Source organism: Staurois parvus, unplaced genomic scaffold, assembly GCF_062004578.1.
Source record: "Staurois parvus isolate SC_StPar_1 unplaced genomic scaffold, SC_StPar_1.0 ptg000251l, whole genome shotgun sequence".
Taxonomy (NCBI): Eukaryota; Metazoa; Chordata; class Amphibia; order Anura; family Ranidae; genus Staurois; species Staurois parvus.
The window spans coordinates 4,604,386-4,631,752 of record NW_028318047.1 but is presented as its reverse complement, the minus strand read 5'-3'; the positions used below and the strand labels follow the sequence as shown (position 1 = coordinate 4,631,752).

Below are 27,367 nucleotides of genomic sequence, written 5' to 3'. Positions count from 1 at the left end.
GTAACTTCAGATAAAGTGTATACATTTTATTGTACACTGCTCAAAAAAAAATTTAAAGAAACTTTTTAATCAGAGGTCAATTAAACCACTGGGATATTGATCTGGTCAGTTAATCAGCAGAGGGGGTTGTTAATCAATTTCAGCTGCTTTGGTGTTAATGAAATTAACAACAGGTGCACTAGATGAGCAACAATGAGACGACCCCCAAAACAGGAATGGTTTTACAGGTGGAAGCCACTAACTTCCCCCCCCCCCCAAACTCATCTTTTCTGGCTGTTTTTCACTTGGCTAGGGTCAGTTTCACCACTGGTAGCATGAGGAGATTCCTGGACCTTACAAAGGTTGCACAGCCAGTCCAACTCCTCCAGAATGGCGCATCAATACACATGCCATTGGCAGAAGGTTTGTGGTGTCTCCCAGCACAGTCTCAAGAACATGGAGGAGATTCCAGGAGACAGGCAGTTACTCTAGGAGAGCTGGACAAGGCTGTAGAAGGTCCTTAATCCATCAGCAGGACCGGTTTCAGCTCCTTTGTGCAAGGAGAAACAGGATAAGCACTGTCAGAGCCCTACAAAATGACCTCAAGCAGGCCACTGGTGTGAATGTCTCTGACCACACAATCAGACACAGACTTCATGGGGTGGCCTGAGGGCCGATGTCTTTAAGTGGGCCCTGTGCTCACTGCCCGGCACCATACAGCTAGACTGACATTTGTCATTAAACACAGGAATTGGCAGGTCCAAAAGGGTCTGGAGAAGCCTTGGAGAACATTATGCTGCCTGTAAACTTCATTCAGCATGACAGTTTTGGTGGTGGGTCAGCGATTGTCTGGGGAGGCATATCCATAGGAGGATGCACAGAACTCTACAGGCTAGACAAATGGCACCCTGACTGCCATTAGGTATCGGGATAAAATCTTTGGACCCACTGTCAGACCCTACGCCAGTGCAGTGGGTTCTGGGTTCCTCCTGGTGCAGGACAATGCCCAGACTTATGCGGTGAGATAATGCAGGAAATTCCTGGAGGATGAAGGAATTGATGCCATTGAATGGTCTCCACGCTCTCCTGACCTAAATTCAATAGAACACCTCTGGGATATCATGTTTCAGTCTGACGCCGCCAGGTTTCACCTCAGACTTTCCAGCTACTCATTGATGCCCTGGTCCAGATCTGGCTGGCACAGGCCACCATCTGTCGTCTCATTAGGAGCATGCATTGCACAACATTCTTAAAGAATGCAAAATATTCTGTTTAACAAATGCTTCCATTTCACCCCCCCTCCCCTTCACTCACATTGTTACACTGTCAACCTTCGACACAACCTTGTAAGAAATCTTCCTTGCACCATCGATAAAGTATATTTAAGATAAAAAGCACACAAAGTAGTACAAATGACCTGATATTCCTTGTGGGAAGATACTGTGGAAAAAAAAATTACAAAGACAGAAACAACTCACCCAAAGACAGTTACCCATGTATCATCCAGCTGGTCTTCAGATGTCAATGCATCGCCCTGTGTATAAAAGGGATCTAGCTGAGCAGGTGACAATGTTGCTTTTCTACTCTGGTTGATGGTTGCTGGGCTAAAGACGCTTGAAGCTGTTTACAAGAAACAAAACATTTACATTCAGGCAACATCTTCTAACTTATTTTCAAAGACAGCAATCACAAAATCACAGTGTGCGCATTTGGGGCCGCTCACCAGTCAGTGCAAGCCTGTCATATTAGGACAAGCAGTTGTGTCTGTACAGTCGTGAAGTCTCTATAGAGAAACATGGGCTAACCTTCACGCAACTCTAGGCTCACGTCATGGAGCCTTTTATATTTACATAAGAGCACAAACCTGTAAAATACTTCTGATCAAGTCAGAGCTATATTAGATGAAGCGAACAAGGGGCTTGCTTTAATAAACTTGACAGCAGAGAAAGGATATTCTGCACATGGAGGCATACAGAAGGTAATTTTTCGAAAGACATCCTTTTACAGAATTTGCAAACTAGAAATGTTTTGGGTGGCATTCAGTTAAACTGTTAAAGCAAAAGCTTTTTCAGAAACCTGACAACTATTGTCACAACTGTTCTTGTTTTGTTTAAATGCTATTGCTGACTTTAACAGAACAATTATAATCAACCGGTTGTGTAATGAATAAAGTACAAGCTCTGCAATTGCAGAATCCTGGTTTTCAACTAAACTCTTTGATCGCAAGGGCTTGCTCTACATAGCATTTTAGGACTATCAACTTAATTAAAGCAATTCTGCAAATGTTACATGGGATGTGATAAATGTAACACATTCAATAATGTTTAAAGTCAGAGTTAGAATTTAAAATTTTGCAAGACTGATTTTCATTAAAAAAAAAAAAAAAATATGTGGTCTGTTGCTCATCTAACATCTTCACACACAGGAAAAAAAATACAATCAAAAGAAGAAAAAGTTTCTATCCATTATTTAACCTACAAAGTGCATAAATGGGTTAAAAAAAAAAAAGAAAAAGTAAGAGGCGAAGAGACATTTTAGCTAACTCCAGGCACAGCAAAACTTTCAGGTTTTTCCTTTTACTTTTCCTTTTTTTCTTTAAATCACTTTTATTGTTGTCACAGGGAATGTCAATATCCCTGTGATAGCAAAAACGCAATGAGAGGTACTCTTGTGAGAAATCTGGGGTCTATTAGACTCTAAATCTCTCCTCTGCCGCAAGATCAGTGTGATCAGATGCTTTCCCAATTTGAAAGTGGCATGGTTAATATCCAGAGAAACAAATGATTGTAGCTTCCAGTCTCTTAGAACAGAGAGGATTGGAGCCATTTTGGTCTCTGCTGTATGGTCAGCTGGCAAAACTGCAGGCTGCATTCTCAGATTCTCCTGTGGGACGGGAGCGCCCAAGAAAACCGTGGAAGATGGTGATAGGGTGGGGTAGGGTTGGGGGGGAGGGGGGGGGCAGTGCAACATCCCTTGCTGCTGCTTGTAAAAAACAGGGGGTGTGTTCACACTCAAGAATAGAAAGCGATGCAAGGGTATGGGGCTTTGCCCAGAACCACCACAGATTGCGAGCAGGTGGTTGGTAAAAGTAGTACAAAAAAAAAACAAAAAAAAAAAAAAAAAAACACCACACTTAAAAATGAAATACTGTATTGGACGTTTATTCTCAATTCATTTTTTAACTTATTTTGGGGTTTTGTGTGTGCTTTTATATGGAATGGGTTTCCATGGCCGAGCAGCTGCATTCCAAGCCTTACATCACCAAGTACAATACAAAGCGTTGGATGCAGTGGTGTAAAGCACGCCGCCACTAGACTCTAGAGCAGCGAAGATGTGTTTTCTGGAGTGATTAATCACGCTCCTCTGTCTGGCAATCCGATGGACTTGTCTGAGTTTGGCAGCTGCCTGACTGTACGGTGCAATGTATAAATATGGTGAAGAGGGGGGGGGGGGGTTGTTTATGGTGTGGGGTTTTTCTAGGGGTTAGGCTTGGCCCCTTCGTTCCAGTGAAGGGAAGCACAGGTATATTTAAGTTCCAGGCAAAGACAATATCAAGTAACTAACTGCTAATGACATGTACGAACCATGAAAGCTTCGATACATTCAGAAAGTTTACTCAATCTACCTTAAAGTGGAGCTCCAACCTCCCCCAGAAAATTAAAAAAGTCAGCAGCTACAAATACTGGAGGGGAGATCTTATCCGGGAGTACCTATCAAAACCAAGTACCGATTTCCCCCAAAATGTGCCAAATGTGAAAGAGGAGAAGGCAAACAAGCAGAGCTTCCGCTTTTGGGTGAAGTTCCACATATAGTTTAACATAGTATTACGTAACCCAATTGCTCCTCCTGTGCAAAATCACAAGTTTGAATCTGAGCGGTGGCTGTGAAGAAGCAACGCTACTACTGGACTATACCATCGCAATGATACATCAGGATAGAAAATTATATATATATATATATATATATATATATATACATACACACACATATATATATATATATATATATATACACATACACACATATACACACACACACACAGTCAGGTCCATAAATATTGGGACATCAACAAAATTCTAACATTTTTGGCTCTATACACCACCACAATGGATTTGAAATGAAACGAACAAGATGTGCTTTAACTGCAGACTGTCAGCTTTAATTTGAGGGTATTTACATCCAAATCAGGTGAACGGTGTAGGAATTACAACAGTTTGCATATGTGCCTCCCACTTGTTAAGGGACCAAAAGTAATGGGACAATTGGCTTCTCAGCTGTTCCATGGCCAGGTTTGTGTTATTCCCTCATTATCCCAATTACAATGAGCAGATAAAAGGTCCAGAGATCATTTCAAGTGTGCTATTTGCATTTGGAATCTGTTCCTGTTAACTCTCAAGATGAGATCCAAAGAGCTGTCACTATCAGTGAAGCAAGCCATCATTAGGCTGAAAAAACAAAACAAACCTATCAGAGAGATAGCAAAAACACTAGGCGTGGCCAAAACAACTGTTTGGAACATTCTTAAAAAGAAGGAACGCACTGGTGAGCTCAGCAACACCAAAAGACCCGGAAGACCACGGAAAACAACTGTGGTGGATGACCGAAGAATTCTTTCCCTGGTGAAGAAAACACCCTTCACAACAGTTGGCCAGATCAAGAACACTCTCCAGGAGGTAGGTGTATGTGTGTCAGTCAACTATCAAGAGAAGACTTCACCAGAGTGAATACAGAGGGTTCACCACAAGATGTAAACCATTGGTGAGCCTCAAATACAGGAAGGCCAGATTAGAGTTTGCCAAACGACATCTAAAAAAGCCTTCACAGTTCTGGAACAACATCCTATGGACAGATGAGACCAAGATCAACTTGTACCAGAGTGATGGGAAGAGAAGAGTATGGAGAAGGAAAGGAACTGCTCATGATCCTAAGCATACCACCTCATCAGTGAAGCATGGTGGTGGTAGTGTCATGGCGTGGGCATGTATGGCTGCCAATGGAACTGGTTCTCTTGTATTTAATGATGATGTGACTGCTGACAAAAGCAGCAGGATGAATTCTGAAGTGTTTCGGGCAATATTATCTGCTCATATTCAGCCAAATGCTTCAGAACTCATTGGACGCCACTTCACAGTGCAGATGGACAATGACCCAAAGCATACTGCAAAAGCAACCAAAAAGTTTTTTAAAGGAAAGAAGTGGAATGTTATGCAATGGCCAAGTCAATCACCTGACCTGAATCCGATTGAGCATGCATTTCACTTGCTGAAGACAAAACTGAAGGGAAAATGCCCCAAGAACAACCCAGCGTCTGTTGATGTCTATGCGTTCCAGACTTCAGGCTGTAATTGACTGCAAAGAATTTGCAACCATGTATTAAAAAGTGAAAGTTTGCTTTATGATTATTATTCTGTCCCATTACTTTTGGTCCCTTAACAAGTGGGAGGCACATATGCAAACTGTTGTAATTCCTACACCGTTGACCTGATTTGGATGTAAATACCCTCAAATTAAAGCTGACAGTCTGCAGTTAAAGCACATCTTGTTCGTTTCATTTCAAATCCATTGTGGTGGCCAAAAATTTTAGAATTGTGTCGATGTCCCAATATTTATGGACCTGACTAAATATATATATATATATATATATATATATATATATATATATATATATATATATATATATATATATATATATATATATATATATATATATATATATATATATATATATATATATATATATATATATATATATATATATATATATATATATATATATAGACACAGGCACAAGTTTCACACTTGACCGTGTATGCCACCAGAATAAATTAAAGCAAAAAACAAACAATCCAAATGAATTTGAAGTGCAGAATTTCAGATTTAATTCAAGGGGTTGAACATAAATTTCAAGTACAATATTTAGGAACTGCAACTTTTTTTTTTTTTTTTTTTAATACAGTCTCCCCATTTTCAGGGGATCAAATGTAATTGGACAAATTAATATAATCATAAATAAAAATGTTGTTGCTGAGAAAATGACTGTCTGAAGTCTGCAACCCATGGACATTACCAAAGACTGGGTTTCACCCTGATGGTTTGCCAGGCTCTAACTGCAGCGGTCTTCAGTTCTTTGTTTCTGCCTTTAGTTTTGCCTTCAGAAAGTGAAATGCATGCTCAATTGGGTTGAGATCAGGTGATTGACTCAGCCATTGCAGAATATTCCACTTTTCCTTCAATAGCTCCTGGGTTGCTTTTGCAGTGTTTTGGATCATTGTCCATCTGTACGGAGAAGCACCATCCAATCAACTTTGCTGCATTTGGCTGAATCTGGGCTGACAGTATCTCTAAATACTGCAGAATTCATCCGGCTGCTTTTGTCTCATCAATAAACACCAGTGACCCGGTTCTACTGGAAGCCATGCATGCCATCACACTGCCTCCACCATGTTTTACAGATGACGTTGTGTGCTTTGGAACATGAGCTATTCCAAGCCTTCTCCACACTTTTCTTCCCGTTATTCTGGTACAGATTAATCTCAGTTTCATCAGTCCAAAGCATGCTTTTCCATAACTGGTCTGGCTTTTTTAGTTTTTTTTTTTTGGGCAAAGTCTAATCTGGCTTTTGAATTGTTTGCACCTCCATTTGCTCTCGTGAAGTCTTCTCTTGATTGTAGACGGACAATGATACGCCTAACTCCTGGAGAGTGTCCTTCACTTGTCTGGATGTTGTGAATGGGTTTTTCTTTACCATAGAGAGGATCCTGTGATCATCCACCACTGTTTTCTTCCATGGACGTCCATGCCTTTTTATGTTACTGAGCTCATCAGTGCATTCTTTTTTCCTCAGAACGTACCAAACTGTTGATTTGGCCACTCCTAATGTTGCCGCGATCTCTGATGGATTTGTTTCCTTTTTGAAGCCTTACAATGGCCTGTTTCACTTGCATGGACAGCTCCTTTGAATGCATGATGTAGGTTCACAGCAATATATTCCAAATACCACACTTAGAATCAACTCCAGACCTTTTACCTGCTTAATTGATGAAGAAACGACAAATGAGTAGCCCACACCTGGCCATGAAACAGCTTTTGATTCATTTGTCAATTTGCTTTTGGTCCCTTGAAGAAACAAAAAAAAAACAAAAAAAAACAAAAAAAAAAACAAAAAAAAACAAAAAAAAACAAAAAAGGGGGGGGGGGTGGATTGCTAAGAGCTGTAATTCCTAAACCCTTCCTCCAATTTGGATGTACATACCCTCAAGTTAAACCTGAGAGTGTGCACTTTCAGCCCATATCCGTGATAGAACTATAGCTTGAATATGTTTTGGTAAATTCCTGAAAAAAAAAAAAAAAAAAAAAAAAAAAAAAAAAAAAAAAAAAACACAAAAACATTGAGCCTGTGTCCAAATCTATATGGACCTAGCTGCAGGAGAAAAATCGCAAGGAACCGAAAGGTTTGTATTTAAGATCCCTCTCCTGCATTACTATTAGACAAGCAAAAGGAGATCCAAGATCAAAATTAGGGAAACAAGTTCTACATCTATACCAAGGTGACAAAATGAAACCCTAAGCAGGTAAGCTTGTTCTGGGAGTACATTTATTTTTCAAATGTGTCTGAAGGGTCTTTATTACCCATGTTTGTTAAAATCTTGGAGAAATCATAGCATTTTCAGACAGACATACTATAGCTACTGTAAATTGAAATTCCTTAACTTGAACCTGGCTCTGCTAAGAAAAGGTCTATGGCAGTGATGGCGAACCTTTTTGAGCCCAAGTGCCCAAACTGCAACCCAAAACCAACTTATTTCTTTCAAAGTGCCAACACTGCAATGAAACCTGAATATCGAGCTTTTGGTTTAGAAAAAACAACTCGTACAGTAGTGCAAACTAATTAACAGTACAGGGATGACCAGAGACTGCGGGGACAGCACAGGGATGACCAGAGACTGCGGGGACAGCACAGGGATGACCAGAGACTGCGGGGACAGCACAGGGATGACCAGAGACTGCGGGGACAGCACAGGGATGACCAGAGACTGCGGGGACAGCACAGGGATGACCAGAGACTGCGGGGACAGCACAGGGATGACTGCTGACCTTTGGGGAGGGAGGGGGAGCGGGTACCTGAATTTGACAGGTACCCGCTCTTACTTCCGCAGAGTTTTTTTTTTATCTTACCTGTTCCTCGATCCAGCCGCGCGCTGTCTTCCCGGCTTCTGTAGTGTGGGCGCTCGTCGGACAGCCGGATGCCCAGTGCGCATGCGCGAGAAGCGCTGCGCTTTGTGATTGGTCCGGCGGCTTCTGGGATCTGTCATGTGTCCCAGGTACCGCCTTACCATTCACAAAGAGCACTGCTTCTTGTGCATGCGCTCTTGGGACCCGGCTGTCACGCACACTACAGCCGGGAAGACAGCGCGCCGCTGGATTCTCCTGGCGTGCCCACAGATAAGTCTCGGCGTGCCGGCTGTGGCACGCGTGCCACGGGTTCGCCATCACTGGTCTATGGTAACAGGGCTAAAGTGTCGACAACAAGTACCAGTAGTCTTCAAATGGATCTTGTATCCTCTTTAAGTACACCGACTTCCATCTGAGGCCTGCCCTTTACACCTCTTAACAGCTGTATAACGACAGCAGGAAGCAATAGGAAGGTGGAAACTTTTGTAGCCAAACTAAAAATAAAAACTACTTTATATTTATTTCAAGTTCTCCTTCACCTTACATTACGGGTGCACCGAAACATTTCGGCCGAAATACTCCCCTATCGGCCATTATGAAAAAAAGCACCGATACAGATGCCGAAAAAACCCCACCCCTCGGTAGTTCTCAGCCTTACCTGAGAAACCATCGAACAAACCCGTAGCTGGGCATAGAGATTTGTGAAGTAAACATAGCCTCTCATCTCTATGCCCTTGAAGGACCGGAGCGATGTCGCTTCCGGTCATTTTTTTTTTTTCAAAGCACTAGATCAATGCTTTACATTGCAGAGAAGAGATATGGGGTCTTATTGACCCCTTATCTCTTCATAAAGAGGACCTGTCACTAATGCATGCATTCCTTGTGATAAGAATAAAAAAAAGGGATTAAAAATGCATGAATGCATACATAGGCCATGCCCACATATGTAAACGGTGTTCAAACCACACGTGAGGTATCACCACGAATGTCGGAGCAAGAGCAATAAATCACGCATTAGACCTCTGTAACGTTACACTACTAACCTGTAGAAATTTTTAAAGCTTCACCCATGGATATTTAGTTTAAGTTCTGCAGTTTGACGCCATTCCACGAGCGTGCGCAATTTTAAAGCGTGACAGGTTGGGAATGTACTCACCGTAACATCTTTCATATTTTACAAAAAAAATTGGTGTATATATATTGTGTTTTTTTTTATCAAAGTGTATTTTTTTCACATTATATATTTTTTTTTTGTGCATTTCGGTTTTTGGCCAAGTGCATTTTGAATTTTTGTTGTCAGCACTAGAACTTTCATTTCGGTGCACCACTACCTAGAATAACGCAAAACTAAATAAAACAAACATCCACTTACCTTTTTATTTAACATCACATAGAAGGGGAAAGCTAGGTAAGATTTTTAAGTAGGGGATTAGGGAGTTATGTTTACAGTAAATAACCATGTCTGTACTGTGCTAGCAAATCTCAGATGTAGACATGGTCAGTCCTAAAAAATGCTTAGAGACCTCAAGGCTTGGGTATTACATTGTCACAAAATACATTTTACTGTAGTTTTTCCCCCAAATTACACTTTAAAATTGCTTAGGATAGGCCAGGGGTCTGCAACCTTTAAGACATAAAGAGCCACTTGGACCCGTTTCCGAGAGGGAAAAAAAGACTGGGAGCCGCAAAACCATTGCAACATTTAAAACAAATCCGACACTGCATATATTGCAAAAAACGCTCTGGTCATGAAGGGGGTTTAAGGGCCCAGTAAGCAAAGGGTTAATCAGGGCCACAGTGTATCGTCATAATCACAATCATAGCCTTAGGTCAGTGGTGGGCAACCTTTTTTTTCGACTGAGCCAAATCTCGCCAAAACCACGATTGAAATTTATTTTGAGAGAAACATTTTTAAAACTGAAAATACATCCCCCCTATAGTAATTCATCCCCCCTATAGTAATTTATCCCCCCTATAGTAATTCATCCCCCCTATAGTAATTCATCCCCCCTATAGTAATTCATTCCCCATATTGTGTGAATTCACTTACCTTTGCTCCGCGCGTTCCTCTCGCTGGGTTCCCGCGCCGTTCTGGTCTTCAGGGCGGACTGTGAGAGGAGAGGAGTTCGTCACGCTGCCCCGCCTACATCCGGGCTGCCCCGCCTACATCCTGACAGCCAATGTTTGCCAGCGGGCGCCCGGCACACAGAAGATCTGCATTAAAAGAGCCGCGGCTTGCCAACCCTATTGCCTGTCACCTGGTGGGCAGTGTGCTCCGGAGCCGCAGGAAAGGTGAAAAAGAGCCGCGGGTTGCCGACACCCGGGATAGGCTATAGTCCTGTGTAAAAACCCACCCCAAAAAAACAAACAAATAGAAAAGGTAAGTTATGTGACCTATGTGAATGGGAACAAACAACTTACTTGCACCTGGAGTTGACGGCATGACACCAGAAAGAGAATTCTGTAGTGTAGAAAAGCTGGGCTGCTAGAAACAAAATACAAAAAAAAAAAAAAAAAAAAAAAAAACACATTTAAAAATGGAGCTAACAAGAATGACTTGCATACTAAATGAAGGGAGGGTTCCTCAACCTACTATTGTTATGATGCACAGAACAGTAAATACATGTCTCAAAGTGTATATGGTAAAAGAATCCACCATCTTCCCCCATGCAAGTGTTTCCAATTAAACATCTTTCCACTTTACTAAAACATTACTTGTTCCCTATTCTGCCTAACATGCTCCTGTACATTAATGGATGGTGAAAAATGTCCTTTACGGAAAAATGCCGTTAAGCTGTAAACAGACGCCTGGACGCTATCGCACCTGGAAGTTTGAGAATGTAAACAGCCATCTATTGGCATTCTAGTAGCAGTAGAGCCACTAATCACTTCCACATGTACAGTACCATGCCACTCCCCACCATGTGTCTTGGGCTCACCTGTCCCTCCTGGGTACCTGGGCTCTCCATGGCAGGTGTCAGCAGGAAGATGAGTGAACACCCATTCGCCAACTGTCCATCTAATGAATGAATCTGAAAGCAACCAGCTCTGATCACTTCCCAGTTCAGTGTTGTCCATTCTCAACCTCCTTGGATAGGTAAAAGCCAACAGAGTATGACCTGTGCTTGATTGGCTACAAACAAAGGTTGCAGAGGTGACATTACAGGTCTAACAGACCTGTACACGTTGGACCAAAACAATTCTAGGGCCATTATTCATAGTTAACTCTACAGTGACAACACGGTAAAGGCTTTGAAAGCACTGGAATCTTTTGCTGTTTCCCAGGTGCAAACAATATTAAACCTTTGTTTGGCATTTACCCAATGCACCTTCATCTTTTATATTTTACAAAAAGACACCACACACACACACACACACACACACACACACACACACACACACACACACACACACACACTTTAGAAGAAAAAAAAAAAAAATAATAATAATAATAATAATAATGGGTAATTCATGGTTTATATGCAATAAAAATGTAAATGGTTCTAAAGGTTCAAGGTTTTTTACCTGAATGTATTCTATGCATGAAGGTTGAAAAAAAAAAAAAAGAAAAAAAAAAAAAAAAAACCACAAAAAAAAAACCATACAACCTGTGTGCTGCAGCACCTTCTCCACCCCCCCTCCCAATCCTTACCGAAGCATCCTCCGATCTAGTGATGCAAGACTGCCTCTGCTGCTGTCTGGGGACTCTTCCTCATCATTGGCTGAGACAACGGGAGCCCTTTGGCTCCTGCTGCTGTCAATCAATCACAGCCAGTGAGGAGAGAGCGGGGGGGGGATGGGGCGATATGCAGCTCTGTATGTCTTATGGACTTTGTGTTTATTATAAAAATTTTGCAAACAGGTACTTTTTCTCCTTCACTGATGTGCATTGATGACGAGGCACTGAAAATCAGTGCAAATCTCGTCACATTTTCCGGTTATCGGCAGTACTTTCCTCACACTGACAGCTTGAGGAAAGTGAAGCCAATAACCGGCAAAAGCATTTGCATTGTGATCTGCTGTGTCATTGGACACAGCTTATCACGTGGTAAAAGACTGCTGTGATTGGCCTTTCACCTTATCACTAACAACACCCAAGGCGTGTTCTGGGAGACGGTCCATGGATGCCCTGCCAGACAACCATGCTGTAGCAGTCTGTCGGCTATAGAACGGTTGGGAAGCAGATAACATATCAGTGTACTTTTTAAGATTTTAATCCTGACGTGCAAAAAAAAAAAATGGAAAGAGTAGCTCTTGCAACAAACTGATTTTTAAACTTTTAAATTTTAGCACCGTCAGCAGCTGATTTAATCACTTACAGAGTATGCAGTTTCTTTAAAGTGTTACAAAACCTACAACAGTAGAATCAGTGTGTATATGCAGTAAAGCATGCTTGTTATACTCACTGTCAACCTAAGGGGTTAATCCTACACATTGCATAAAAAGGCTGTCTGATCCTGACTTCCCTGATCCTCCCCTTTTATTGTCCCCAATACATCTGCTGATGGTACAAAGCCCTAGGAGTCACTCTGCACATGCTCAGTTTGGTGTGAATTTCTAGAGGTTTTTCTCTTTTTTTGTGAGGGTGCATGTGATTAGCAGCACAATCAGCACTGTCCAGACAGAGGGTCAAGGGTTATGCAGCCTCATAACAGTCAGAGTAGAATGGAAACTTCTACTACAAGCTTTAACCAGTGCTCAGCCAAAAACTGATAGATGTCACAAGACTGCTATATACTGCTGATGAGAAAATGTATTTAGTAGTTTATACTTACAAACATAATTGCATTTCCATGTTGTGTGTGCTGTGGGAGACCAGATATAGTGAATGCAGGGTCCGGGGTTTAGTAACACTTTAAGGCTGGTTCACACCACGTCCAGTGACCTGTATTTTTCTGCACTGAATAAATGCAGGTCACAGATGTGATAATAGTTTTCTATGCACCTTGCACTCACTGCAACAAATATTTATGCATATGAATACAAGGCAACGCTATTAAAAATGCATGTAAATGTACATTCCTGTATATGCAATATCGTGTAAAATGACCAGTAATCTTTGCCCAAGTTCTATTTTAGGCTGGTGCTATGACCACTGCCCCAAGTTGCCCATCTTAGGGTGGCTCCTCTTACAGCAACCTATGGAGCCACCTTTGCATGCTGGGACTACATTGGTGTCTCCCCACACTGTGTGCGCATCAATAGCCCTGTAACCTAGGATGGCAAAGCACTTTCTTTGTGCTTTCCTACTTCTTACCCCTCCCTTCTCCAAGCTAGCAAAACTGTCTCAAGGTTGCACTGTCACCTGTTAACCGTTTCTTGTGATGACCGAAGTTCAGAAAAGCAACACTGGGAGAACAGGAACCAGAAGCATTCAAAGCTATGAAATGCAAGTGCTTGGGGGAGAATTTTAACAAATGGCTTACTAGGGAATATTTGTGTTCTGAATGTTAAGCTAAAGCCTGCCAAAGGTTAAAGTGGTTGTAAACGCTCAAGGTTTTTTTTACCTTCATGAATTCTATGCATGAAGAAAAACAAACAAAAAAAAAAACCCCACCTTCTGTGTGCAACATCTCCCCCAGTCCCCTCAATACTTACCCGAGCCCCTTCGAGATCCAGCTTTGTGCTGGACAGCCTCAGCTGTCCCAGGTCTCTGCCACCTCATTAGCTGAGACAGCAAGCTGGAGCCATTGGCTCCAGGTGCTGTCAATCACAGCCAAATGAGGAGGGGGGCGAGGCCAAGCTGCAGGTCCTTGTGTGACTGAACACACAGCAGCAGGTGCCCCCATAGCAAGCCGCTTGCAGTGGGGGCACCCAACAGAAAGGAGGAGCAAGGTGAGCCTGCAGTGAACCCAAGAAAAGCAGGATCCGGGTTACTCTGTGCAAAACCACTACACAGAGGCGTTAAGTATAGGCTGGCGCAATGCGGTGCCCGACCCCTGCTCTTCTCACCAACTCGTGACAAAAGGACCAGCCAATCTCACACCGCGCTGACACTTGCTTAACAATGCCATTATCAGGTGCACCCTACACAAAGATTTTCCAGCTCACTGGACCAGTCTAGGTGCCAGCAGCATGAGAGTGATTGTCACTGGGTTAGGTTAATTATGCAATTAACCCTTCAAACTGCCACCAGATAGCTTTGGGCCTATCAAGCCTTCACAAAGTTAGCAAGAACCAAAATGTGAACAATAAATGTCTGTAATACACACTGTCACCACAGACAAGTATATTCCAAGGATTATTATATACACAGTAGCTTTAGATACAGTTTTAACACTTTTCAAAACTAGGGTTTATTATTAAAGTGGTAACAATGGTGCAATTAAAATATTTACAGAAAAAAAAAAAAGTTACACAGACATCAAGAGAACAATAAAAGCAACAGAGAAATAAAAGAAAAGGAGTTAAGAAGGCAGAATACTTGCAAAGTCCTTAGATTTAGGAATTGTCCAAGCAAAGACGTTGCCTTGGCTCTCAAATCCATTAAGATGTTCCTTGGCTGATGTTAAACGAGAGCTCTCTTATTAGATCCGGTCAGTCTCTTTTCTATGATAGCAAAGTGTCACCTGAGAACAACTGGCCAATCATCCGCTTTAGGGGATGGGTGCTGGGTCACCAAATTTATGACCAAGTCCCATCCTAACTACAGTTTCATATTAATAAAACTTCCAGAATGTGCAGGTGGCATTCTAGCAACTGGCAGATTATTATTCAGAATTATATTTCGAACCCAGGGATACCAAACAGCGTTCCTTTGTCACCCAGGAGGGAAGAGACTGCTTTATCCCCTTTTCTATGTGCTAACAGTCATGTATGACCTTGATTTGTTCAGTAGGATATTCCCTATTCAAATATATACCAAATATTAACGTGCCCTGTTCCTGCTGAATTCTATGACTTGTATGTGGAATTGTTACATGTGGAATAGACGTTTTATGGCACGCTCTGCATTCCTAGAGCTCCAATGGCCTCACAGGTCAGGTGTGAATGCTTGGCTGAGTTATTGTTTTACGATAGGGCAGAGTAAAGTGTTTTCCACGGTTCATGGAAAACAGACATCCTGCCTAGACTAATTAGCGGTTTACAGCCTTGTACCCTGGCATCTATTTGTGTTTTAATTAAGATAAGAGGCTCTTTTGAAGTTACTTAAAATTTACAGCTACAAATTCAATAGCTTGCAATGGGGTAGGAGGGAATAGGAACACTGCTCATGAAACCAAACTGCTGAGACCTTAACAAGTTAGTTATCGTATACAGCTTCCATATCTCTATTGAGCATAATAATTACATAGGCATGTTTGTTATTTTTACAAAAAAAAGTTTTTAACCTTTTAGTATCCCTTTAATACTTGCCAATAATGAAGAAACCACAATTCCTCCAGAGCTCAACACATGATCTAGTACAGAGATATTGGCCATGTGATATCAGCAGAAAGGAAAGGACAATTCAGCCACAGCTGCTGGTGAACCAGCGCTTTCATGATTATCAGTCCCCTATATCCCTGTGGCTGCAATACTACTACTACCACCACCACTAACAGAGCTTAACCTGCTGACTAGGAGTACGGGGCCTATAGAACTGAGCTACATATAGAAATAGCAGTGAACGTACCAGTTTTCTGGAATTAAGAGGCGTTGACCCAAGACCTGGACTTGAGATGTCATCATAAAGGCTTTTAACTGGAGGAGCACCGCTCTTATCTTTATGAGATGGTACTACAGGCTGAGGAGGGGAGCCACCTAAAAAAGGTAAAAAAAAAAAAAATTATAATAAAACACATTATAAAGGCTAAAGAGACTTTCCCTGCCTCCTCTCAAAGCTGCTGAAGTATACCGATAGCTTTAAACATTTTTTTTTTTCCCCATTGCTGTCTGCATAAACACATGCGGCAAAAGGGTAGGCTTTATGTAAACCCAACATTTCATATTCCTGATATGTGCCTGCTGTACCATGTACTTGTATGAAAACGTGTCCTGCTCTCTTTGTATTTCTTTCTGTGTGTGAAACCCCTGATGTTCCTATCAGTCCCTCTGCTTTCCTATTAAAAACGACCAACACCAAGCAAGAGAACATAGCATGGTCAGTTCTCTAGCGGTGCTGGGAACTCAGCCCACCTACCTTTCTGCAAAGATCAGACTTGCCCATCCCCCCCCCCCCCCCCCCAAGATCGATTTACTGCTGTCTCCCCCCCAGCTCTTTTGCAGCTGAGAACAGAGGGTATGGGATCCCTTAAAAGGGGGGGGGTGAAGTGTGTTTAGGTTTTTTTTTTTTTAAATACATCTATACACAAATGTTTTGCATTTTAAGCTGAATGGGTTGTTTTACAAGGTGAGGGTTCACATATACTTTATTGCCCACACCCAAAACATATGCATCACTGGGTGACTGATGTTTCTGTGCCAAAAGCACGCAGATAGAGATTTTGGTCCCCACTAACAATCGGTAGCTGGCGGAACCCGCTCATGATCATTTGACAGCCAATCACAGTGGTCACTGATTGAGCTCTTTGAGCACAGACAAATAAAAAAAAAGGGATATCAGGGCTGGCGGGAAGGGGCAAGACAGGTGACAGAAAAGTACGGTGTTGCGCCACAAAACAAAGTACTACACTGATTAACTGCTTCCCGACGGCCCTACAACAGATATACTGCTACAGGGCAGCGCAAAATTATATCTATCTATCTATATATATATATATATATATATATATATATATATATATATATTACACACACACGTGATTTTGCAATTCCGGGTAGAAGGGCGCACGCCCTACCCACGCCGCCGATCACCGAGTCCCAGCCGGGGACTTTTTTTTCTCAAAATTGTTGGTCGATCAAATACCACCGAAAGAAAGCTCAATTCATGGGAAAAAAATAATAATTTGGGTGCAGCGTTGCATGACCGCGCATTTGTCAGTTAAAGTAAAGAAAAAAATAGCCTGGTCAGGAAGGATGGGGGGGGGGGGGGGTAAATCCTCAGGTGGGCAAGTGGTTATACATTTTACCACAGAGCTAAATTTTTTTCTTCTACATTTTTGCAGTATGTATGCACTAATGCTAAATACATGATCACATGCAACTAGCAATCCAAAGGGAAACAATGAAAAGTGGTTTATAGAAGGAAAAATAGTGCCACCCAAGACAGCCAAGCTAAATAAGCAAACAAGGGCTGCATCATCAGTACAAGTGACCTTTTACAGCAAATGTTTATTTAGGATGCATGGATTACTAAGGCACAAGAATGGTACAAGTGAACAGCTGGAGGATTGGTTGTGTCTGAACCAGCTTAAGCAAACACAGTTCCCAGTATACTTGGGGAAATCTCTCTACAGTAACACAAACTCACCAAGAAGGCAATTCATGGCAAAGCAAAATCTTTAGGAATAAAATTTTGTACATTTTTGATGCAATGTTTTGAAGAGAATTCTACACTATGACGCCACCTCACGACCCAGTCCTCTCCTGGACTTTCCTCCCCGCTGCCCCGGAAGAGGGAGGAAGGACGATTGTCCCCTGTGCTTGGATAGTTCCAATCAACTGGGTCCCCTGGCGTGGACGAATAACCCCGGTTACAGCCTGCCCTCCCCAGCTCAGCTGTTTACCCCCCCAGGGGGAGGGGGTTTGGGGACCTTTCCTCCCCAGGCCTTAGGTCTGCAGAGAAAAAAAAAAAAAAAAAAAAAAAAAAAAAAAAAAAAAGGGTCTTCCATGATCGGCAACCCCCCAGCCCCCCTACCCGAGTCCTATCTTGATCCAGCACTGCGCCCAAGAGCAGTAGTGCTGCTCTCCTCCCACAGACCTCAAAACAGAAGCTGGGCCATTGGCTTCTGCCACTCAAATACTATAAAGGAGGGAGCGGAGGGGTGGGTTGAGGGCAGGGCCAAGAAACCACACACTCACACACAGGGCTTCTCAAGTTAATTTTCAGCAATTATAATGAAACTAAAAGAATGATGACCAATGTAAGAGGCAGTGAAAATTGCAGGGTTCCCGAATCTTAACAGTCAGTGGAAAAGTGTTCCCTTACTCTGGTGGTCAGTGGAGTACCCACTTACAGTGGTGGTTAGTGTAGTGCCCTTTTACACTGATGGGATGTGGGGGATGATAAAAAAACAAAAAAAAAACAAATGAGTTCTCATTACACAAATGATAGACAGGAAGAATGCTCCTTACATTGGTGAATGGTTTCAAAAAGGTTTTTCTTACAGCCAGCTAAAAAATAAATATAACTGATATCAGCGGTCACTTACCTGAAATTCAAAAGTTGCTCATGGAGCCACTAGCAACCACTGAAGGACCACCAGGGTCCCGCTGAATCCTGTTGAGAAAGGACGGTCTAGTGTTTATTAGCAAAACACTCCTTTGCCCCATTTGGTGAAATGACAGAGCAGAGGATGGTGCTTGGCCATAACGAATAACGGCTGCCTCCTAGGTACTTGTGGCTAGATGAAGGTCAGTGGCCACAATGCTCATTCTCTTTGGCCAGACTCTGTCCTCAACTTGACACAAGTAACAACCTGTACCATGAAGAAGCACGAAGCTAGTGAAGACTGTGGCAGCCCAAGTCAAAGAGGCCTTCTTTTGTCAATAGAAGCATGCACCTTTGTCCATTACTGGGGTCAAATAGCAATAGTAATTTTGAAAAGCATTTTCCATTACCTCCAATCATAGGGGAACGTAGCTCCATTACTCCCATGGATGGCCGTGGCTGTGGAGTTACTGGTGTTGGTATATCTCCCATTAGGAAGCCAGGTAAAAACTGGGCACCGGCTCCAGGTTTTGGAGACGTTGGTGATCCTAAAGTCATTGGCTCACCTGCAGAAAAAAAAAAAAAAAAATATTACTAGACAACCAGCAATGATTCAAAAATGTATTGTACAGCCAGAGTAAGCCACCTGTCAACGTAAGGTTAGCTCAGATTCTTGTTGAATGGCATCCACACCACAGCTTATATTTACCTTCACTCCCCACTAATTACAGTGAAAACATACTTCTGGGTATGGAATACATACAACTGCTGACCCACGCATTCATGTGGAAGTGCTAATGCTTGGCCACTGAGGTGCCTAACACTACATGGGGTAGGACAGTTTTTTTTTTTTTTTTTTTTTTTTTTTTTTTAAATGTAAGCCTTTAGTATCACTTTAATGTCTGGTGCTCAGAATTCCATTTTCTCTAAACGCACAGAGCAAATGAGAATTTAAAATAATGACATGTATATGCGTTTAGAAATGTCCTATAAACACATGTAAGTCATTGCCAGTGGGAAGGAGGTCTTAGACCATTTCCACACGGGTGATGCTATTGACCCACAACATGGGTATAGCAAGTGATCAGGAGGCGATATTTTGCCTCCAGCATGCCTGTTTGAAGAAGGATTCACATTGAAATTCCTCTTCATCGCAACCCCACCCTTTAGACACGTTTGCAGTGCATTGCTATGCACTTCAATGTGCATGGGGCAAGTTTAGTAGGTGGCGGCAGCATGATATTCCCGTTGTCGCCACCCCTGGCTCTTTAAAAGATAAGTCACACTAGACACAGTCTCATCATCAAAAATGCATGCACAGTGTTTTCCTTGTATTCCAATGGCTCTAGTTCACATCAATACAGTCAGTTTCTGGTGCAAAACATTCTGCAATTTTTCTACACAGAACTGTACTAGAACATAGCAATTTGCATCAAAACTTAAGAAATTTGTGAGGCTGGAAGGCGAGGTGGAGTTTAGAGTCATGTGACCGCCGTGATTGGTGGTCATGGCGGTCACATGATTGGAAAGCTCCTGACCACATGTAGCAATCTGGACCTTTCTGTGAGGCACCAGTACATGTGCCAGAGTGTGTTCTCGCCACATCTTTTGTTTACTTTAGGTACACAAATATGCGGCCCCTCAGCGCCAAGGCCCAACATTTGTGTAAGCTTGATGCCAAAGAGTTAAAGGATAAGTTTACCTTTGGGAACATGTTCCCAATGTTACAGCTGCTGCTTGATTCCCCCCTCCCGTGAGGGAAGTACAGGGAGAAATTCCCTGTACTAGCCGTCAGTTTTTAAAAACGGCGTGGCCATATAGGGCTCCGCCCACACAGCCATGCCAACCATTCACAGTGTGGTAATTCATTGATTCTTCCTATCAGTATATCTGCTTGCTCATGCATCTTGTACAAACAAGCGGATATACTGACAGGTCTGCAGGACACCTGGATGGCACCAGTGATCTGCTGGTTGATGGTGCAATGCTTTACAGGCTCCTGCAACAAAGAATAAATTAAAATATTTTTAACCTGCAATATTTTTGGCAAAAGGTGAACTTATCTTTTAAAGCTCACCTGTCCAGGGGCCACATATATGCGTACAGCTGGCAGGAGCAGGTTAAGCAGTTGCCGACCGCAGATAGCCAAATGACGGCGGCCGGCCAGTCATATGACATCCTCCCAGAACGCGCTCTCCTGTGTGCCCCTGGCGATCTCCATGATCGTTGTGTCCTAAGGACACAGCTGATCACGTGATGTGGTAAAAGGCCGATCACATCGGCCTTTTACCACGTGATCAGCCGTGTCCAACGACACGCTGATCACAGGGAAATGCAATTGCCGGTTCTCGGCTGCACTTTCCTCACACTGTCAGATCGTGAGAAAAGTACTGCCAAAGAACTGGCAGTTGTCAAAGCAGGGATCGGCACCGATCATCAGGGCACTGATGATCAGCGCCCTGCAGTGCCACCCACCAGTTCCGCCCACCTGTGCCCTGCAGTGCCACCCACCTGTGCACATCATTGCAGCCCAGCAGTGCTGCCAGTCAGTGCCCAGCAATTGCGCCAGTCAGTGCCACCTATCAGTGCTGTCTATCAGTACCCATCATCAGTGCCACCTCATTAGTGCTGCCTATCAGTGCCACCTCATCAACGCACATCAGTAAAGGAGAAAAATTACCTGTTTTCAAAATTTTATAATAGAAAGAAACTTTTTTTTTCCCAAATATTTTGCACTTTTTTTGTTATAGCGCAAAAAGTAAAACACCCAGTGAAGAGTAAAATACCACCAAAAGAAAGCTCTATTTGTGAGAAAGAAAAAAATAAAAAGATAAAAATTTCATATGGGTACAATCTTGCATAACCGCACAATTGTCAAAGTGCGACAGTGCTGAAAGCTGAAAATTGGCCTGGTAAAGAAGGGGGTATAAGTGCCCGGTAGGCAAGTGGTTAAAAAAGATCTTCACCTCAGGAACAAAATATAAAAGTCAGTTACAAATACTGTAACTGCTGACTTAATATGTCACTTACCTGTCCCGGATCCAGAGCGGTCCTCACCTGGGTTGGCTCTTTGCTGGTCTTCAGATCCCGAGTGTGTGAAGTTGGCTGTGACTCCTTGCAGCTTCACATTCATGATCTGAGCTTTGTGAACAGTCCTGCAGCCTTCTGGGACCTGTGATGTGTCCCAGAAGACTGGGAGTGAAGGGAGGGAACCTCAGTCTAGGCAATCTGGGTGGGTACCTGTCAAAACCAAAGTACCTGACCTCCTCCCCCCCAAGAACTTTCCCTTTAAAAAGCACTCAGCCACTTAGTTTTACCACCTGGACAAAACACTTATGTAAACAGGGATACAGCATTCCTTAGCACAGCCCTCTTGCACATTATAGCCCTCTCAATTATGCAGACCATAGACGGTTCGTTTATTGACCAAATTTTCAGCCAAAAAACAAATCGGTCGTTCTGTTGCCACCAATGCTTATGAAAATCGGCCATTTTTCATAACTTTTCCAGCATGACCAACAAAAGAAACGAGGAGGAACCACAAAAATCAGCTGACATTGCCCCACTAACAGTGCGAATATCGGCCTTTTATTCTTTCGGACCAAAATCTGGCCGAAAACCAACCGTCTATGGCCTACATTACTGTGTGCTGGCCCGGCTCCTCCACCCCTCTCTTTATACATCTGCTGGGGGAGGGGTGAAGAATGGGAGTGGATGTCAGTTGAGTGACAGCTGAGTCCTCTGCCATCATCACCTCCAGGCCGGGCTCCCAGCAGTGTCGGGTTCTTCAGCTGTGTACAGAGGAGGGGATAGAGCCGTGCAGGAGTGAATGGTGACAGGGTCTCTTCAATGACCACGAACTAGAACTAGCCGCAGTGTGATCCTGCTCTGTGATTGGCGGAGTCCTGCACTCTCCCGCTCCTCGGGCCGGCCTGTGTCCTCTATCCTCGGAGCAGCACGTGTCAGTGACAGGGGAGGGCCAGCACGAGGCGCTCTCTTGTACTCCGCCATGCCGGCTCTGCCTGCCCGCCATACAGCGGCGCTACTCACCCTGCGGCTCCAGCAAGAACGCCGCCATGCCTCTGTGTGTTGGGAGGACCGGCTCACCCCACCGCATTCAAACCCAGCGACTCGGAGGGAGAAATCAGCTGAGCGCCGGGAAGTCCCGGAGTGTCGTCACTTCCGAGCACAGGCGGAGGTTTAAATGATGCCGATCAGCGCCAGCTAGCGGCCGTAATGAGACGCGCACCGTGTGCTGGGGGTCATTGTACACATGATGGACTTCTGCAGTGACATGTCTGTGGATTAGATCGGTGATCACCAACCTTTGTGACACCAAGGGGGGGGGGGGAGGAGATTTACTAAAACTGGAGAGTGCAAAATGTGGTGCATCTGGGCATGGTAGCCAATCAGATTCTAACTTCATCTTGTTCAATTAAGCTGTGACATTAAAACCTGGAATCTGGTTTCTCTGCAGAGCTGCTCCAGATTTTACACTCTCCCGTTTTAGTAAATAAGCCCCAGAATTCTGTAAATGATTACACAGAGCGCTGTGAGGGCTGATTAGAGCACATATCAGTGGATCTCTGCGTTGTGTACAGCCTAGGGTCACGTATGTTCACAGGAACACGTGTACAATTACACATTGTGCTGCATGGTTTTAGAAAAGGTTCCAGAACTTCTTTTTCCTCCGCAGTTCACTCCCTTAGGAGCTGCTCTGTTAATCATTTTTCTGAACTAAAATGTTTAAAAAGTGGGGTGTCTCAACCACTTATGCCACTTGTCATGCGATTTTGGACACATAAAGTTGCATGACAAGTCGCAGGCCATGTATTTCACTGGAAGCAATTCTAATCTATGCAGCTTAAAGTTCTACTAAAGGCTTAATGTTTTTTTTTGTTAAACAAACATGTCTATACTTACCTGCTGTGTGCAGTGGTTTTGCACAGAGCAGCCCAGATCCTCCTCTTCTTGGCTCCTCTGCCAGCATTCCTGGACCCTCCCTCCTGTTGGGTGCCCCCACAGCAAGAGGCTTGCTATGGAAGCATTCCAAGCTGCCGCTCCTTGTGTCCATTTACACACACACACAGAGCTGTGGCTTGGTCCCGCCCATTCTCTTTATTGGCTCACTACTTGTGATTGATAGCAAAGGGTGCCAATGGCTCCCACTGCTGTCTCAGCCAATGAGGAGAGGGAGTCTCGGGATAGCTAAGACTCCAGTGCACAGTACTGCATCGAGAGGGGGCATAGGTGATGTGACGATCATGGCGTCAGACCCTAGCCCTTCTCACCAACTCGTGACCGAAGGGCTAGCCAATCTAAAACCGCGCTGTCACGTGCAGAACAATGCCACGCTCAGCTACACCCTGCACAATGATTTTCCAGCTAATGGACCATAATGTATGTGCCAGGAGCCTGAGAGCGATTGTTACTGGGTCAGGTTAATTACGCAGTTAACCCTTCACACTGCCACCACTGCCTTTTTTTAGAGAAAAGGAGGAAACTTGCCAATATTAGCAATAACACTATGATGTTTGAATAATCATCTGTATACCACTGTCACCGCAGGCCGAGATATATAGAGGTTTAAAACACACAGTAGCGCTCTTCAGAGACAGGGATTCTTAGTTTGCCTTAAAGAGCTTTAGAAACAGTTCAACACTTTTCAGATAATAGGATTTATTACTAAAAAGGTCAAAAGGGTGCAATAAAAAAAAACTGACAGAAAAAGATGTAGCCTATATATATATATATATAAATACAGAGAGCAATAACACAGCAAAGAGATAACAGAAAGAAGTTTAGAGAGGTAGAGTACTTGCCAAAAGTCCTGGGTTAAGCAGATCAGGTTTCAGGGCAAAAGGGTACCGTCTCCTAAGTTGGTTCCGATGTTAAAAGGGAGAATTCTTCAACTTTTTTCCTCAGGCCTGACAACCTATTTGGTAGGCCTCCAGCAGGGGGTGTCTCTGAAGCCAAGGGCCAATCACCTTATTTGGGGAGGGGGTGTCTAGGCGGAGACCCAAGCTAGAACCAAAATCCCTCAGAAGTTATACCAGGGTCAATAACCTTCCCTAGGTACATGTAACATTCTATCCACGGGTAGATTAATATGCAGAATCATCTGCTGAACGTCTAGATATCAAACATGCCATATTTTACTATTCCAGCTAGAACTATATGGCTTTATGCTCTCCTGTAGACTTCAACTAGGGGTGTAAGATATCAGACGACTCGCATTAAACTGAGCTATCCGAATATATGCTTGGTTTTTTTGTAATTATTTCCCATCTCCAGATATAAAATTATATGCAAAAGTGGGTTTTAAATGTGTTGTCTGTTTTACGGCTAGCTGGAAATCCTTTGAAGTCCCGTGAAGGACTGGTTTATGGGTTTACGATTATCTCAGATTGAGATGCTAACAGACACCCGGGCACCAGCTAATTTGGGATTTATAACCATGAATCTGGCCCGCTGTGCCTGATAGCCTGTGCACTTCTGAACCCAGCACACATGGACCATGTGTCACTCAACAGAGAGGGAGGGGGGATTGGAGGAAGAGAGATACAAGATGGAGGATCCTTAGCAAGATGAATGACCGCATCCATCTATGTGTGCACAATTGCTACAGGTGAGTAGGGGAGGATGCTGCACTGAAAAGGTTTTTTACCTTCATGCAAAGAATGCATGAAGTTAAAAAACCTTGAGCCTTTACAACCAATTTAAAGTCACATTGACTTTAAAAAGGTTCCTGCACTACGTTGATGAGACGTTCATGCAACTTGAGAGCCATAGACTGCAATGTAAACTCGTGAAAGTCGCATCTTAATATCATCAATGCAACAGTTGTGCAACAGTCAACGCCAAAGTCAATAGCCATAGTCACATCTGAGCTGCACCAATTCAAAAAGTCGCAAAGTGTGAATGGAGCCTTAGATAAATAAATCACAGAAATTTAAATGTAAATTGTCATTAAATATATTAATATTTTGAAAAGTATACAATGTTTATATTTCTTAACCCACAATACACTAAAGGCTGGTTCACACTATAGAAATGCAGTCCGAATGCGTTTCTGCATGCACATTTTTGACACATTCTGGTGTGTTTTTGATGCTTTTTTGATGCATTCTGGTGCGTTTTTTTTATGTATTATGTTAATTTTTCCCCCTCTCTTTTTCTTCAATGTAAATAGGGACATGTGCGTTCCAGTGCGTTTTTGATGTGTTTTGGTGTGTCATTTATTCAGTGTTGTCACATGAAAATATATTTTATATATATATATATATATATATATCTCTATATAGATAGATATAGATATATATATCTATATGTACACAGTGCCTTAAAAAAGTATTCATACCCCTTGAAATTTTCCAAATTTTGTCACGTTACAAACAAAAATGTAAAAGTATTTTATTGGGATTTTATGTGATAGACTAACACAAAGTGGCAAATAATTGTGAACTGGAAGGAAAATAATGGTTTTCCAATTTTTTTACAAATAAATTTCTGAAAAGTGTAGCATGCATTTTTTATTCAGCCCCCGAGTCTATACTTTGTAGAACCACCTTTTGCTGCAATTACAGCTGCAAGTCTTTTTGGGGATGTCTCTACCAGCTTTGCACATCTAGAGTGTGACATTTTTGCCAATTCTTCTTTGCAAAATAGCTCAAGCTCTGTCAGATTGGACGGAGAGCGTCTGTGAACAGCAATTTTCAAGTCTTGCCACAGATTTGCAATTGGATTTAGGTCTGAACTTTGACTGGGCCATTCTAACACATGAATATACTTTGATCTAAACCATTCCATTGTAGGTCTGGCTGTATGTTTAGGGTCGTTGTCCTGCTGGAAGGCAAACCAAGAGAAACATTGCCCAAAGAACCCTGTGTTTTCTTGTGTTTTCAAGTTATCCAGAACGAGCTGTTCACTACCATTGTAACATTTGGCTTCCTATGTATAATGTATTCCTATGTATTTTGTGTTCCTATGTGGGCACCGGACTCTCTTGTCCTGTCAATGTGGGCATTGTCTGTGATAATATGATTATCTCTTATCTGGTTGTTTTCTGTATAAATTCAATGTGTTTCTCTAATAAACAAGTTCTTGTTTATTCCAAAAACTGGTGTTGTCTAGTTCGTTGGGGTAGCTACAGCTATAGTCAATTGCCTCATGTTCCAGAGCTAGGGAAGCAGCGTCTTGGTGGCGATACCCAGTCGGGGTGTTTCTCAACTTTTTTTCATTTGAGGCACCCTTTAAAATTATGGACAGCCTCAAGGCACCCTTTAAAATTATCGACAGGCTCGAGCCACCTACAATTAAGGACAATGTCAAGGCTGCCTCTAAAATTATGGACAGTCTCGAGGCACTCTTTAAATTTATAGACTGTCTTGAGATACCTTCTAAAATTATGGACAATGTCAAGGCACTCTCTAAAATTATGGACAGTCTCGAAGCACCCTTTAAAATTATGGACAGTCTCAAGGCACCCCATTCTAAAATGTAAAAAACTATTCTAATAGTTTTATATAACGCAGCAACATCCACAAACGTAAGACACCCAACATTAGAGGTGATTTATTCTTCAAAGCAGACACCTTTGCACACTGGTACTGACTAGTATTCCTGCATTTCTCTTCTCCCTCAGTTTTTCTCCATCAGTCAGCTAATATGGCCCCAGCACTGCTGGAGAGGGGCAGAGGAGAGGTCAAGTAAGGATGCTGTGCACACAACCAACATCCTCCTTATCAACTGATAATGTCATTGGTTGTTAGGATGCTGGAGGCGGTTATAATGGTGCACAATGAAAACCTCTGGCTTTGTGCAACTAATAGGCAGGCTTGTTCTACTCACTGGCTTCTATACACATTTTGGGCATTTTTAGACATTTTGTCATGGAACCCCTTAAGAAACCTCAAGGCACCCCAGGGTACCAGGGTGCCCTGGTTAAAAAGGCTGGTATAGATT

At 42.8% G+C, this 27,367-nt stretch overlaps 1 protein-coding gene across 2 annotated transcripts in view; it reads right to left on the bottom strand.

Moving 5' to 3' along the window:
* The window catches only part of NUP35 (nucleoporin 35), a 32,294-nt gene extending 9,706 nt beyond the window's left edge, over positions 1-22,588 (bottom strand). The window contains exons 1-5 of one of the 2 annotated variants that reach the window (XM_089680852.1): positions 22,454-22,588; positions 18,814-18,969; positions 15,767-15,894; positions 10,573-10,636; positions 1,458-1,599 (exon numbers count right to left, since the gene is read on the bottom strand). In XM_089680852.1, the coding sequence (XP_089536978.1) occupies positions 1,458-1,599; positions 10,573-10,636; positions 15,767-15,894; positions 18,814-18,969; positions 22,454-22,520 (557 nt within the window). In that variant the 5' untranslated portion in view covers positions 22,521-22,588. The remainder of the gene's footprint in view (positions 1-1,457; positions 1,600-10,572; positions 10,637-15,766; positions 15,895-18,813; positions 18,970-22,453) is intronic. The other variant, XM_089680853.1, reaches the window with a different exon arrangement.
* Between the last annotated feature and the right edge of the window lie 4,779 nt (positions 22,589-27,367).